The 13,772-nt window shown below is 44.6% G+C and overlaps 1 protein-coding gene across 1 annotated transcript in view; it reads left to right on the plus strand.

The window, feature by feature from the left end:
• The window catches only part of Itpr1 (inositol 1,4,5-trisphosphate receptor type 1), a 306,399-nt gene that overhangs the window by 117,252 nt on the left and 175,375 nt on the right, over positions 1-13,772 (plus strand). The window contains exons 6-10 of the mRNA XM_071605917.1: positions 4,796-4,882; positions 7,146-7,304; positions 9,047-9,145; positions 10,300-10,383; positions 11,339-11,485. Of these exons, the coding sequence (XP_071462018.1) occupies positions 4,796-4,882; positions 7,146-7,304; positions 9,047-9,145; positions 10,300-10,383; positions 11,339-11,485 (576 nt within the window). The remainder of the gene's footprint in view (positions 1-4,795; positions 4,883-7,145; positions 7,305-9,046; positions 9,146-10,299; positions 10,384-11,338; positions 11,486-13,772) is intronic.

The following is a 13,772-nucleotide window of genomic DNA, read 5'->3' on the forward strand; positions in this document are numbered from 1 at the left end:
GAAAAGCAACACCAACAGCCCTTTGAAGGAGAATGACATCTAGTGGCTGGTCCCGGCATTTGCTCCCTCTGCAGAAAGAACTGGATGTTGAGTCTTTGGGTCATGATTTCCCAGAAGACTCTTGGGAAAATGAGCTTCCCCGGCCCTTGCATCACCTAATTCCTCCTGAAGCAGGAGCTCCCTGAAGCTGTCCACCTGTCCCCATGAACAGGCACCTACGTTGTTTGGATTAGGACAAATGATCACTTAGATTAAGCCATACCTTTGATAGGAAGAACCAGAGGAGCGACAGATCTTCACTGTCTTTTAAAGCTTGGTTGTTTATTTTCAGGAGCCTGGATCCATTATCACATGATGTGATCAGAGCTCGCTGACCTTAACTAACCTTTCCTCACTGTTCCAGTGACCTTTCTATGGTGATTCAGTAATGGTTTCTGTGTTTCTAAAATAAACGAGCAGGTGACTATGATGGGGTTGACCTTGATGTTGTTTACGGAACACAGGAGGTGGATAGTGTGGCAGAAACCCTAGCATGGACTCTTCTCTTCCTTCCCCATGAAAAAACAGCCCCCAACCCGTGTGAAAGGAAGGGAGTCCCGGGGATTCCATTGTCAGGATTTTTAAAGACTGAAAAGGTAAAATCATCATCATCATCATCCAGGTTATTTGCCACAGACACACAACCAAGATGTTTTTAGAGTTTACATACATGAGTTCTGTAGGAGAACAATTGCAAAGTAGGTATGAGTAAGAGAAGGAAAAAATAAAAACTTAATTGATAGGATCCTTAAATCTCATTCCTTGGTCACGCACTATGGTGTACACCTGTAATCCCAGCAGCTCAAGAGGCTGAGGCAGGAGGATCACAAGTTCAAAGATAGCCACAGCAACTTAGTGAGACTCTGCCTCAAAATTAAAAAAAAAAAAAAAATTAGGGCTGGGGATGTGGCTCAGTGATTAAGTGCCCCCTGGGTTCAATCCCCAGCATGCCTACCCCCTAAAAAAGACAAAACTCCTTAGTGATAACCTTGATTTTTATTTTGGTATGTGCCCTGCTTGCCCACAGGGAGATTTTTATATAGTTAGTGGAAACATACTTTTTAACTTTCCTTTAACTTATTTCTTTCACTCTGACATGGTTAAACAGGAATCTGTATCTACCCTCCCACCCCAGTACTGGGGATGGAATCCAGGGTCTTACATATCCAGGCAAATGCTTACTGGACTACATTGTCAGCAATACATCTATTTATTAATTTAATTTAATTTTGAGGGAGGGTCTTCCTAAGTCGCCCAAGCCGGCCTTGAATGTGAGATCTTCTTGCCTCAGTAGCTGGGATTGCAGGTGTGCGCTACCAAACCTGGTTACATCCTTATTTTTAATAGCTACATGATTACTCCATTGTGTGGCAAGATTATAGTTTTGGATAACTAGTCCTTGTGACAGGGTAGGAAGTGACATTCAGGATCCTGGCAGTTTTTGCCACTTTGAAAAAAAAAATGTTGTGTGCATGCCAGTTTATGTAAGCAGGAGAAACTCCTAGAAGTAGAATTGCTAGGTCAAATTAGACCCACTGAAGGGTCGCATTGGTCAGTATTGCTGGACTCCCCTTTAGAAGGGTATTGTCAGTCTTTGGCAGTGTGGGTCAGCATGTGGAATACGTTTATGGGGTATAACATAGCATGTGTTCCTTCCAAAGAACCAGCCTTCACCGGTGAATGCATTTGATGTTTATGTATTTAGCAAATTACAGATTTTTCTCCCTAAACAAAGAGCTAGGAAAAGTGAATTCTTAGAATGGTCCGTAAGTTGAATGCCTTTAGCATTTCTTCAATAGTGACATGTAGACTCGGTTACCACTAAAGTTATTCATAGAGATGAAGAGAGTCTTAGCTTTTATTGTAACAGAGAGCCTTAACTGAATTTTAGGTGCCATATTCAAGAATATCTTTGATGAATTGGTCCTTCTCCAATTTTGATTTTTCTGTTTATTTTCTATGTGTTTTTAGACAACTGCACTTGCTCCGTAGAGGAGCTGGCATTTAATTAATCTTTAATGTGACACAGGCACCTTTCTAATGCTTATTTGACATTTTTCAGTTATAGTAGTGTCCAATGAGTTGCTACTTTTACACTTAGTTTAATAGGTAGGAACTTAATATTGTAGATTAAAGTATCTTAAATTGAGATCTTTGGAAATTTCTTAAGAGTAAGGGGAATGTCCACAAGAATTTTTCCCCTTAAATAATTTGAGTCCAAGAAATGCTACTTAAGAATTCTCTAGCTGATGCAATGATTGATTCACAACTGTAATCCCAGCGATTTAGGAGGCTGAGGCAGGAGGATCGAAAGTTCAAGGCCAGCCTCAGCAATTTAGTGAGACTCTGAGCAACTTAGGGAGACCATGTCTTGAAATAAAATATAAAAAGGGCTGGGGATGTGGCTCAGTGGTTAAGAGCCCTTCCAGGGTGATGTTTGGAACAGAGGAAGATCCTTATTTGCTTCTTGAAAAATGTTAGGTTTAGTTACACAGAATCCATTGATTTCATTTTTCTTCCTTTGACTTTTTCTCCCTCTTGAGTTTCCAGTCAGTGCTTGCTGAGAACCACTCGGCAGAAAGAACAAATCACTCTGTGTACAGTACAAACTCCCATTCCAAATGGATCCACTCCAGTGTTTTGTTTGGAAAACGGCTTCAGAATCTGTGGGTATTGTGGAGCTCTCTGGAAGGAATGAAGCCCAGGCAGGAAAACAGGGAGACCGAGGGAGGGTTTATGGAGGGGAAGGAGAGAGGGCAGAATTGTGGCCCCGGGCAATGCCACGTTGTCTGCCCTGGTATTGTTTCCGGACCTGTCTTGAACCCAGTGGCTCCGTTGAGTTGCAGTGACCGCCACGCACGTGGGCAGATCATTTCCTTCCTGGGGTACGGTTCTGTTGGGGGTCTGGATTGCCTCCTGACCTACCACTTTTCTCAAAAGATGTGCCTTTCTAAAAACACTTACCCCTCAGGTGGAGCTGGAGTGGATGCTGAATTTGAAGGGAACAGGAAGATCCTTGACCCAGCTGACTTGGGTCCAACCCTTTGGAAATTTTGATCATTAGAACGTTCTTAGTTTTAGAAATCTGTGCGTCATGATAATAGTGCAAAGTCATTGAAGGGGGGCCCAGTGGTAGACGGTTTGTTTGCCTGGCTCATCTGAGGTCCTGGGTTCTGTCTCCAGCATGGCCCCCAAAATAAATTAATAAAATATTACCAAAAGCCTATGATGTCCCTGGCAGGCACTGTCTCAAAGCCTAGCATGGGTCCCCATTTTCTGATAACTACACTGAGTGAGATTAAGTGACCAGGACAAGAGGACACAGGTGGCACAGAGCAACCCATGACGAAGTCCAGAAGGGCAAAATGAAGACAGGTTTCCTGGGAGAGGGACCCACTGACTTCCATAGCCCCCAGGGAAGGGGAGAGTGTTTGGAAGGTTCTTGAAGCACACTGTGGTCATCAGGGTTTCCTTCCATACAGATCCATCCTGACCCCACCCCCACCCCGTTATTTGACTTCTCTTTCATTCATTCAGTTCAGGGTTGGAGTCGGGGGTGGGGACAGCAGTTTGCTAACTGCCTGGACCTAAGTATTCCTCCTTCAGCATCACTGTAAAATGATAGCAGTGCCCTCAGAGTGGCACAGGAGGATGCATGAGAGACAGCTGTTCAGGATGCAGGCCCTGGCAGTGTTCTAGAACACTCTATTCAGCCTGAGCACATTTCCTTGTATGCAGTGTTGGACTGGTCCTGTCTCCCGGCCTCACTGTAACAGCACAGATTTGGAACGAACCCAGTTGTGAATTTGAAAATTCTCTCAGCTACTTCATAAATGGGCGAGTCTAAAAATTTCAGCAAAATTTCTACTGTCCTCAGTAGAGAAAACGGTTTAACAAACCCAACTCTGGCTGTGGGATGTGGACCACACTGCTTAAGCTCTCTGTGTCTGATCTTTCTTTCTTTAAGTTGTTGATAGAACTTTATTTTTATTATATGTGGTGCTGAGAATCAAACCCAGGGCCTCACATTTGCTAGGTGAGTGCTCTATCCCTTAGCCACAACCCAGCCCTTCTGTGTCTCTTTTCTTTCTCTCTCTCTTCTTTCTCTTTCTCTCTGCTAAAGCTCAAATTCTGAAACTTGTATATACCAAGTCCACATTCTACTAAACAACCCTGGTGACTTATTTTATTATTTTCTTTGTAAATTGGGGTAATGATCTCCCCTCAAAAAACTACTACATAAGTTGGTTAGATTATAATTAATGTCTGACAAGACTAGCTAGCAGTTCACATGCAATGTGAGGTGTAGGTATCATTTTTGTTCTCATTTTACAAAAGAAGGAGTTATTAAATAACAAACTCAAGGTCACAAAACTACAAACTACCCCCAAACCCAGCATTCAAATCCAGTTTTATTTTATTCTAGAAGTTTTAAAAGAGGACTTTTGCCAGTCACAAAAGGGTGCACCAGTGCTGTTACCCTCACTCTCTTTTCTTTAAAAATACGCAAACTTTGAAGAAGTCTCTCCCTTAGCAAATGTCCATGCATTCTGTCAAGAAAAAGCTCATTTTAGAGAAGTCAGAGAGACCAACAGGGCCAAGGTGTGGTGGACGCTCCTTGGCCACAGCCTAGGGTGCATGGAGGGGTTTGCCTGTGTGGTTCTTGTGTTGCGGGCATGGGTTCAGTGTTGCAGAGCAGCAGAACCCACAGATGCCTCTTTGTGACCATCTCCCCCCCCCCCCTTCTCCCGCATAGCATGCCGCGGACTTGGAAAAGAAACAGAACGAGACAGAAAACAGGAAGTTGCTGGGGACCGTGATTCAGTATGGCAACGTGATCCAGGTAGGTCAAGGCTGCTCTTCTCTTCTGGAGGTGACGCATGACAAAGAATGACACTGAGAAAGTAAACACGCGGAACAGAATTTGGACACTCTGCCTGTGCAGAAGGACTCCACGGAGTAAGGCAGTTTGTTACAAAAGCCTAGTGTTGGTTACCAGTGATGCACTCTTGGGCTTTGTGGCTGGCCATCTCTCCAGTCTGAGCATCTGCTTTGGCTACCCCCACCTGACAATTTAAGATCTGTCCAGATAGTTCAAGTGGGAACCTTCCTACCTGAGAAGGAGCCTGACACAGTTCTGCAGAACTTGCAGGAGCTTGGAAGTTCTTTCTCTTTGGCTTCCCTATAACTTCTATCTTTTATTCAAGAGCTGTTTGCCCAGAGATAATAATATAAGCAATTCTGTACCTTCCAAATTTTAAAAGTCAGAAGCAGTTATTTTGATGCACTTTTTATTAATGAAAAATATTAGATCATTCCTAAATCTTATGGGTTGGGAGGCTTACTTGGCTTTTCAATTCATCACCAGGATAAAACCCAAGCCAGGAAACAGCTTCTGCAGGTCTGGCTCAGAAAATCCATCTGAGTGGATCCTAGTCTTGCAGAAGAGAATGTGAGGAATCCCAATGCCTGGGGACCTTCTCCCTTTGTCCAGTTAGCATATCATTTTGACCCAGGCACACAGGATAGTGATTACCAACTATTGAATACCTGGCATGTTAGGTTTCCTTCATTATTTCTCTTTTGGAAAGATTTTGCTTACCCTGAACCTTACTTGTTACAAAGGAATTCCTTCCCATTCTTATTGCTAATAGTTTTAATCAGGAGCATGGGAAAAGTAGTTAAAAAGAAAACCCAAAACTTAAAAGGAAGCTGTCATAGTTAAATGGGTTATTTAGATGGCTTTCTGAATTAGTGAAAGTAGCTCCCAAAATATGTTTGGAGGTTAAGTCCTGTTGGTCCCACTCCTCTTTAAGTTCCATCTGATTGAGAATGGCCACAGGGGCCACGTGAGCTTGGAATTCAACATGAGCTCTCTTGCTGAGCAAAGCTAGTGTCCTGAAACTCACAGCACAGGGTCCCTGGTTTGGTTAGACTGGAGATCATGGCTTGAACTGAGAATGAAAGAGGCATTCAGAGACCAAGCACCTAAACTCCTAAATGCATTTCAGTGAAGGTTCTGGGACTTCCTGTGAGATTTTGGGCAAGAAATCTTGCTATATTTCACCTTGCTGTCCAGCAAAATGGAAATGGTAATGGTATCTGCTTTCTTGGGTACTTGAGAGGAGCCTGTCGGAGAGTGAGTCTGAGACTTAGCAACTAGTGGTTTTTATTACTGCCCCCAAACCTGCAGCTAGGATCCACCTCTTGGTAATACTGGTTTGTCCTCTTCATGGGGGATCAGAGGCCACTCACCTGAGTAGTGAGGATTTGGAAGGACATTGCCTCCCTGTGTTTATCTTGGCCAGAGGTTGCCTGGGGCTCAGACCCTCCCTTGACGACCCTGTTAGAATACCTGGGGACCCCCTGAGAGTGCCCTGGCAGTGGTTTCTGTTAGCAGGTGAACAGGGTATGGGAGTTGGCATTGGAATTCCAGGGGGGGGGGGTCCTGCCATTTGTTTAGGAACTGGGCAGTCCTTCATGTCCCCCTCCAGTGTTTCTCTGGACTCATGACCTGGGAAACCATGGTCAGCTCTTCCTGGTCTTGACCAGCTTGCAGGAGAGCTGTCTTCCACTCCATCTCCAGTCTTTCCATCCCTTCATGTCACCATCCTCCAAGACTCAAGTGTTGGAGCCTTCAAGGTGGAAGTCCATGGTTACCATGTTCTTCCATGTGAAGTGACAGTCCCCTAATGGGGTTGCCCTTTAAAGGACACTGTTTCTTGTTCTCAGAATTGTCCTGCTTAGCTCCACGTTGGTGGCAGGGCATACTCGGACTGCAGTTCGTCAGCTCCTTTGCACAGGGTAAGGCTGCTCCCCTCCGACAGCTAGCTGGTGACAGAACAGTTGACCTGAGCAGAATCCATATTGTCCAAGGCCGTGCCGAGAAAGAAAACAAATTTTGTCTTCTATTTTGCCCTATGCTCCCTTTACTATTCCTTCTTTTCGCATCATTCCCAGCCTCCGGTACTTTGTGGGCCTCCTGCTTCACAAGCCGTTCAGTAGTTGGACGAACGTCTAATGCATATTCTATACATCTGAGAGAGAAATGTCAGGGAATTCAGAGGTGGACTGACACTCCTGGTTTTCTCTTGTTGGGTTTTTAGCTCCTGCATTTGAAGAGTAATAAATACCTCACTGTGAACAAGAGGCTTCCAGCTCTGCTGGAAAAGAACGCTATGAGGGTGACCTTGGACGAAGCCGGGAATGAGGGGTCCTGGTTTTACATTCAGCCCTTCTACAAGCTTCGGTCCATCGGAGACAGCGTAAGTGTTGCACACTCCAGGCCTGGACGCCAGGCCTCCCGCCATCCCTGGATACGGAACTCCACTCGGAGAACTTTAAAGTTGGAACCAGAGAAGTTGGAATCACTATGGAAACGAGTGTTTGGGAAACAAGGAAATGTGTAGAGAATGTGACCTAAATACGGTCGCTATGTTTTTCCTACTGGGCCTCTGAAACACTCCTATGGAGGGTCCATTACCTCATTCATTTTACCACGAAAACAACCACCCCGTGTTAACGTCCCGGGGAGGATCCCCGTCATTCCAGATCCATCAGCGGGATAGCAATGTCTGTTTTGGAAATAAACCTAGTAAGGAGGGAGCATGGAGAAGAAATGACGGCAGCGGGGAAGGAGAGTGGACTTGAGGTTTCCGTGTAGATTAGCAGCCAGGTGCTCCGCCGACATGGTTGGTCCTGAGCTGGCCCCAGTCCTGAGGTCTCTACAGAATAGGAAGCCACAGGGGCCTCTTTTCAGGGCTGCTTAGAATAGTCCCAATATTTGTTAGTTAAATTAGTGAGCCATTACGTGGGCACACACTTAACAATGAATATGTTTGAAAGCTATTAGCTGTATTCTTGACCTTGTTAAGGTTCTAAAATAGTTGCATTTTTGCTAAAAAGAAATTTGTGCCTTAAACAGCATGAAGTGTTCTCAAAATACTCAACTAGCCTTAATCTAAAACTAGGTTTCAACATTTTTTTTATACTGCCATTTCAGTTTATAAGCTGTAAGCAGTTTAAGAGTGTGTGTGTGTGTCATAAGATAGAGGAAAGCATCCCCTCACCATTGGTGTACAGTGAATATTGAACCCAGACTGGGAATAGGAGAAAAAAAAATCTAGGTTTCACCACTAGTGATGGTTTTATTGAATATTTGTTTATTCTTCTGGAGTTAGAGAAAATTTAGGAATGCATGATCCCCAAAAGTATCGAACCAAAAATAGATGGGGTTTAAGTCTAAGGAAATCATCTCCTCCACTCCCTTTTCTTCCACCCCTCCAATGAAAAACAAATGTGCCTTGTTCTGAATTTCATTTTCAGCCAGTTCTTTGCTTTTCCTATTCTTTATTCCATTTAGCTGTGACTTAGCTGAGAAGATGACTTGAATAGTTATACTATTGGAAAAGTCCTTCTCATACGGCAGGTTATAACCTATCCCTAAGCTGCAGAATCAATTTACTGGGGTGTAGCAATAATTTTGGGAAGTAGGATACAATAAAAAATACCAGAGTGTGATACGCATGAAGGCAAATATTGTTTTAGGAATAACTTTTGCCACACACACACACACACGCTAGAGTGTGTGTTGCTGTATATGTGAATGAGTCATACTAGGAAATCTATTGCAGTCACCAAAGTATGAAGGTCATTGCTTTAGAAACACATAAGTATGGTTTTGTTGTTTGCAAAGTAAAAGACTTAGTAGCCTACTTTTCCTAAAATTTAGTCAAGCACTTATTTTTATACACGTATCTTAACTGAATGGAATGGAGATAGGAGATTTTTCTTGCTGCTCTGGACCAACTTGGAAGATAGCACTGTATAATTATTGACAGTCCTGTACCAGAATTTGGCCTTAGCCTCTGGGCATGACCCCACCCCACCCCCTGCCCAGAGCCAGGTTTTAAAGCTGCCCATCTGGCCACTCCCAGACCAGACCAGCCCAGCCTTCAGTCTGTAGTCCAGATCCGTCCTTGAAAACCTGTTGCTCCTTCCTTTCCAGGTGGTCATAGGTGACAAGGTTGTTCTAAACCCCGTCAATGCTGGCCAGCCCCTGCATGCCAGCAGCCATCAGCTGGTGGACAACCCTGGCTGCAACGAGGTAAGGGAGACCGAGTCACGGCTCGTGGGAAGCGGCAGGCCTTCCTGGGGCTGGAGCTTGTGCATGCTGAAAGGGACTTCAAGCACTGTGACATCCTGCAGGTGAAGAACTCGAGGCCCAGAGTCAGAGCTGCCACACTAGGTGTGCACGTCTCTGCGCAGTGAGTGGGGGCGGGTAGTTCACCCCAGTGCCCAGCCTTCCCCGTGGAGGCACCGTGTGCTCATATGTTCAGTCTGCAAGGACTTTTGTTGCCAGTATGTTTGACCTGACCACAGGGACACCTCTTTCTAATTTGCTTCTCTAAAGAATAGGGTGCCTTTTTCTAATTCCCAAGAAGGGTCCATTATAACACATGAGTGGCCCTGCAAGGCTGTCTTGCTTTTGCAGTATAGATGTTTAGACTCTAAATTGACAGGTACAAGACACAGGACAGTAACTAGTTGGTGACATGAGTATCTGTTTAATGGATAAGGACCCAGGCTCTGGGGTGGGTCAGATAGGGATTCAAATCTCAAGTCTGTCATTCCCTGGCCCTGGTACTGCGTATTAGTTACCTCATCTCAAGGTTTCCCTGTCTCTGAAATGGGTGTGATGGGTGTACCTGCTCTTTAGGGTATTGCTGAGTGTTAAATGACACAGTGTTCGTACTCAGCTGAGTGCACAAGTAATGGCACTTCTGATAATGATGGTCATTAACATTTTCATCTGTATACACTGGATTCATTTCTTGGCTTTGAGGCTCATTCTATTTGATCAGTCTTTGTTTTTGTTTGGCCTTTACTTTTCTGGCTACAGAACAAGAGACTTGGAAGAAAAGGAAAAGATCATTGCAGAAGGGGTGGGGGGAAGTTTTTCCCTCATTTTACTGTACCTTGCACATGTGAGAGAAAACATCCAACTCTTGATTTTTAAGTCTGGCTTATTTCACTTACCATGGTGTTCCTTTGGTCCTATTGAGAGCATAGGTAAGGTCGGGTGCAGATGAGCCATTTATGATGAAATACTTCTCACCGGCCAGTTGACTCTGCCGATGCTGGGTTCTCGATATAGTTAAGACTGTAGGGGTTTGGGGCTGAGGCACACCCTTGATCCTGGAATGTCGGGGCTGTGTGACACATCGTGGTGAGGAGTGTGATAACTAATCTGTTTTCTAGGTCAATTCCGTCAACTGCAACACAAGCTGGAAAATAGTCCTTTTCATGAAATGGAGTGACAACAAAGATGACATTTTAAAGGGGGTGAGTTTCCCCTGAGCCCAGGAGAAACACCAGACCTCTCTTTGGGCAAGATGAAATTAACGACTACAGACTATGCTCCCCATGGAGCATTTTTAAAAGTGTACCCAAGGGTCATGATTTAGTGAAACCAAATGTTCTTACTTTAAAAAAAAAAAAATAGAAAAAAGGGGTTAGTTTGCTACTTTATGTGCTTGGCAGCTTTTTGATACTTGGTTTTTCTTGGGGTAGCCAGGGTCATTTTCTTTTTAAACTCATTTTTCCTGAATTCTTTTTTTCTCTTTTATTGGTACACGATAGTTATGCATAATATTCGGGTTCATTTTTACAATGCAGCACATGCAGGGAGTTTCATGGACTTCATTTCCGTTTCCAGTAGCCATCCCCTTTCCCTCCTTACCTCCGTCCCCTTATGGTCCTTCCTTGACCTTGCAGGTCTCCTTTCCCCTGTTCCTCTGTGTGTGTTTGATTGGGGCTGTGTAGGTGTACATAAGGGTCGAACTCACTGTGCTACGTGTGTGAATCCACAAAGCAGAATTGATTCCTTATTCCTGCCTTTCCCATCCCTCCTTACTCTGATTTCCTCCTACTACTCCACTGGTATCCTCCCTGTATCTTTACGATATCCAACCTCACCCCAAGTTTTTCCCTCACTTCACTGTAGCTTGCACATGTGAGAGAAAACACCCAACCCTTGATTTTTAAGTCTGACTTATTTCACTTACCATGGTGATGTCCAGTGACATCCTCCACCAGCCAGTGCCATGATTACATCCTTCTTCTGGCCGAGTCCAACTCCACTGTGTAAATACGCTGCATTTTCTGGATCCATTCATCTGTGGACGGGCTCCTGGGCTGTTCCTTCACTTGGCAACTATGGCTTGTGCTGCTGTGAACACTGACGCAGGTGCAGGCCTATAGTATGCAGATTTTCATTCCTCCTTGTGTTGATTCTTAGGGCGACGTGGTGAGGCTGTTCCACGCTGAGCAAGAGAAGTTTCTCACCTGTGACGAGCACAGGAAGAAGCAGCACGTCTTTCTGAGGACCACAGGCCGGCAGTCGGCCACATCTGCCACCAGTTCAAAAGCCCTGTGGGAAGTGGAGGTAAGGAGTGGGATGGGAGGACAGGAGAAAGGATACGGGGGCCCATAGGACTTGACCTCATATGGTTGTAAATCACACCCAGGTCCTCAAACCACCTACCTCATTCTAAAAACGGGTTGGGGTGTTCTAGCAAAAGAAGCGCACCCTGACCTAGCAGTGAGGTGCTGTGTGTCCTTGTGTGGAAACAGTGTATCCACTTGGGAAGGATTCAGACAGACTGGAAATACTCTTTGTCTGGGCCATAGAATCATCTCTTCTATTTCTTTTCGTTTCCCTTGCTCGTTTATCTGCCACCACAAGCCTTAGCCAAATGACATGATAGGTGATTCTCCATTGGCAAAGGAGCACACAAGCACTCAGATACCTGGAGCACACAGCAGGATGGTCAGGGTGATGGTCAGCAGATGGTCAGGGTAGTAGGAGGCTTGTTCCCTGTGCCCTGGAGGTTTCCATAACAGAGGAGGAACCTCGTGCTTGCCAGACAAGAACTCTACCACTGAGCCACAACCCCAGCCCCACAGATGGTATTTTCAGAGTTTATCCATATTGCCTCATGTATCCATGCTTCATTTCTTTTCCTTGCCAAATAGCATTCTCTTGTGTGGGTATACCACTTTTTATCCTTTTATCATGTGACTGTGTTTGGATCATTGCTGTTGTGAAGAGGGAGCTGTGAAGGATCCCATATAAGACTTTGGGTGTGCATGTTTCCAGGCCTTTGGGAGAGGAATCATGGGTGACGTGTAAATGCGTGTTGGAGGGGCCCCCAAAGGTCTACGCCATGTTATTCTCCCAGCAGGAGTGTATCTCAGTTGCAATTTCTCCATGTGGCCTTGAATTCAGAAGGATATTTTTGTTAGGAATAGAATTCTGGTTGGATAGTTTTTTTCTTTCTCTACTTCCAAGATTTTGATCCATTGGCTTTCAGCTTCTGTTGTTTTTGATGTGAATTCAGTGATTTTTAAAATCTTTATTCCTAACATGTAGTCTCTTTCTCTTCCCTTTCTCATCAGTTACTTTATAGATTCTTTTTTTTTTTTAATTTCTGTTTTGCATGAATAGGTTCATGATGTGACTTGGGATGTATGTACATGCATGATTCTCTTGCTAGAGTCCCTTAATTTTCCTAAATCTGTGGGTATGTCACAAAATGGGCAAACTTGTGGTCATGATTTCTCAAATACTTTTCCTGCCCTCACCAATCCACTCAGACATAAACCCAGACATAAATTATATCACTTGATATTATCTGATTGAGTTTATGGGTCATGTTTTCCTGATTGTTTGTCCAGTACTTTGTGATTCTTTGTTGAACATGGTACCACTGTTTTATTGGGTGTCTGGAATCTGTTGTTCTTTTAAAGAGTCTAGAGAGTTTGTTTGACAGTCAAGTCACCATGGTGGATCAGTATGGTGTTTTGGAGGATCATTTTCATGCTATATTAGGTCAGAAGAGTGCAGCCTTTATCCTGGGACTGGATTAGCCCTATGACTAAAGGGGACCCTTTTGCTGTCTCTGTTAGTGCTCGAGGTGGTCCATAGAATCTCTCTGCCTTGGCTTTCCGAGTGAGGAGACCTCCAAATGCATGAGCTCTGGGACTTTGGGGTTTTGCATTTTCTTATCATTCTGACTTTTTGTGGTGTTGGGCATTAAACCCAGGGGCTGGCACATGCCAGGCAGGTGCTCTACCACTGAGCTACACCCTCAGTCCCCCTTCTTGTTTTTGATTTGGCCTCGTGGGGTCTTGTCTTGCAAATACACTGTTGAATACTCAGCCCACAACTCAAAGGAGACCTCTCTGCACATTTCTGGAGCTCATTCTGGATGTAACTCCATATTCTTCAGAGCTCTATCCCACAAATTCCAGCTGCCTCGGTTTCCCTAAAGTCCACTTCATCTCCTCAACTCCATGAACCCGGGGCTCTCAGCTTGAATTCCCTAGTGAGAAAACCAGAGACATCCTGGAGCTTGCATTGTTTGTGCCTCTATTCTCAGAGATCACATGTGTGTCACCTGTTGTCCGACAGAGTTGTTTCATACATTTTACCCAGATATTTGGGCATGGGATGTAGCTCAGTGGTAACACACTTGCCTAGCATGCATGATACTCTGGGTTCGATCCCCAGTATAGGGGGGGTGGGGAGGGGGAATCTGAGATGATTTGCCCAGTTTTCTACTTCTGAATGGAGATTTTCACTACTTTGTGTGGTATCTAATTGTCACAGTGCCACCTGTCGATGCTGATTGTTGTATTGTGGCTAGAAACTGAAGTTACACGTATTTACT

Source organism: Marmota flaviventris, chromosome 20 (genome assembly GCF_047511675.1).
Source record: "Marmota flaviventris isolate mMarFla1 chromosome 20, mMarFla1.hap1, whole genome shotgun sequence".
Taxonomy (NCBI): Eukaryota; Metazoa; Chordata; class Mammalia; order Rodentia; family Sciuridae; genus Marmota; species Marmota flaviventris.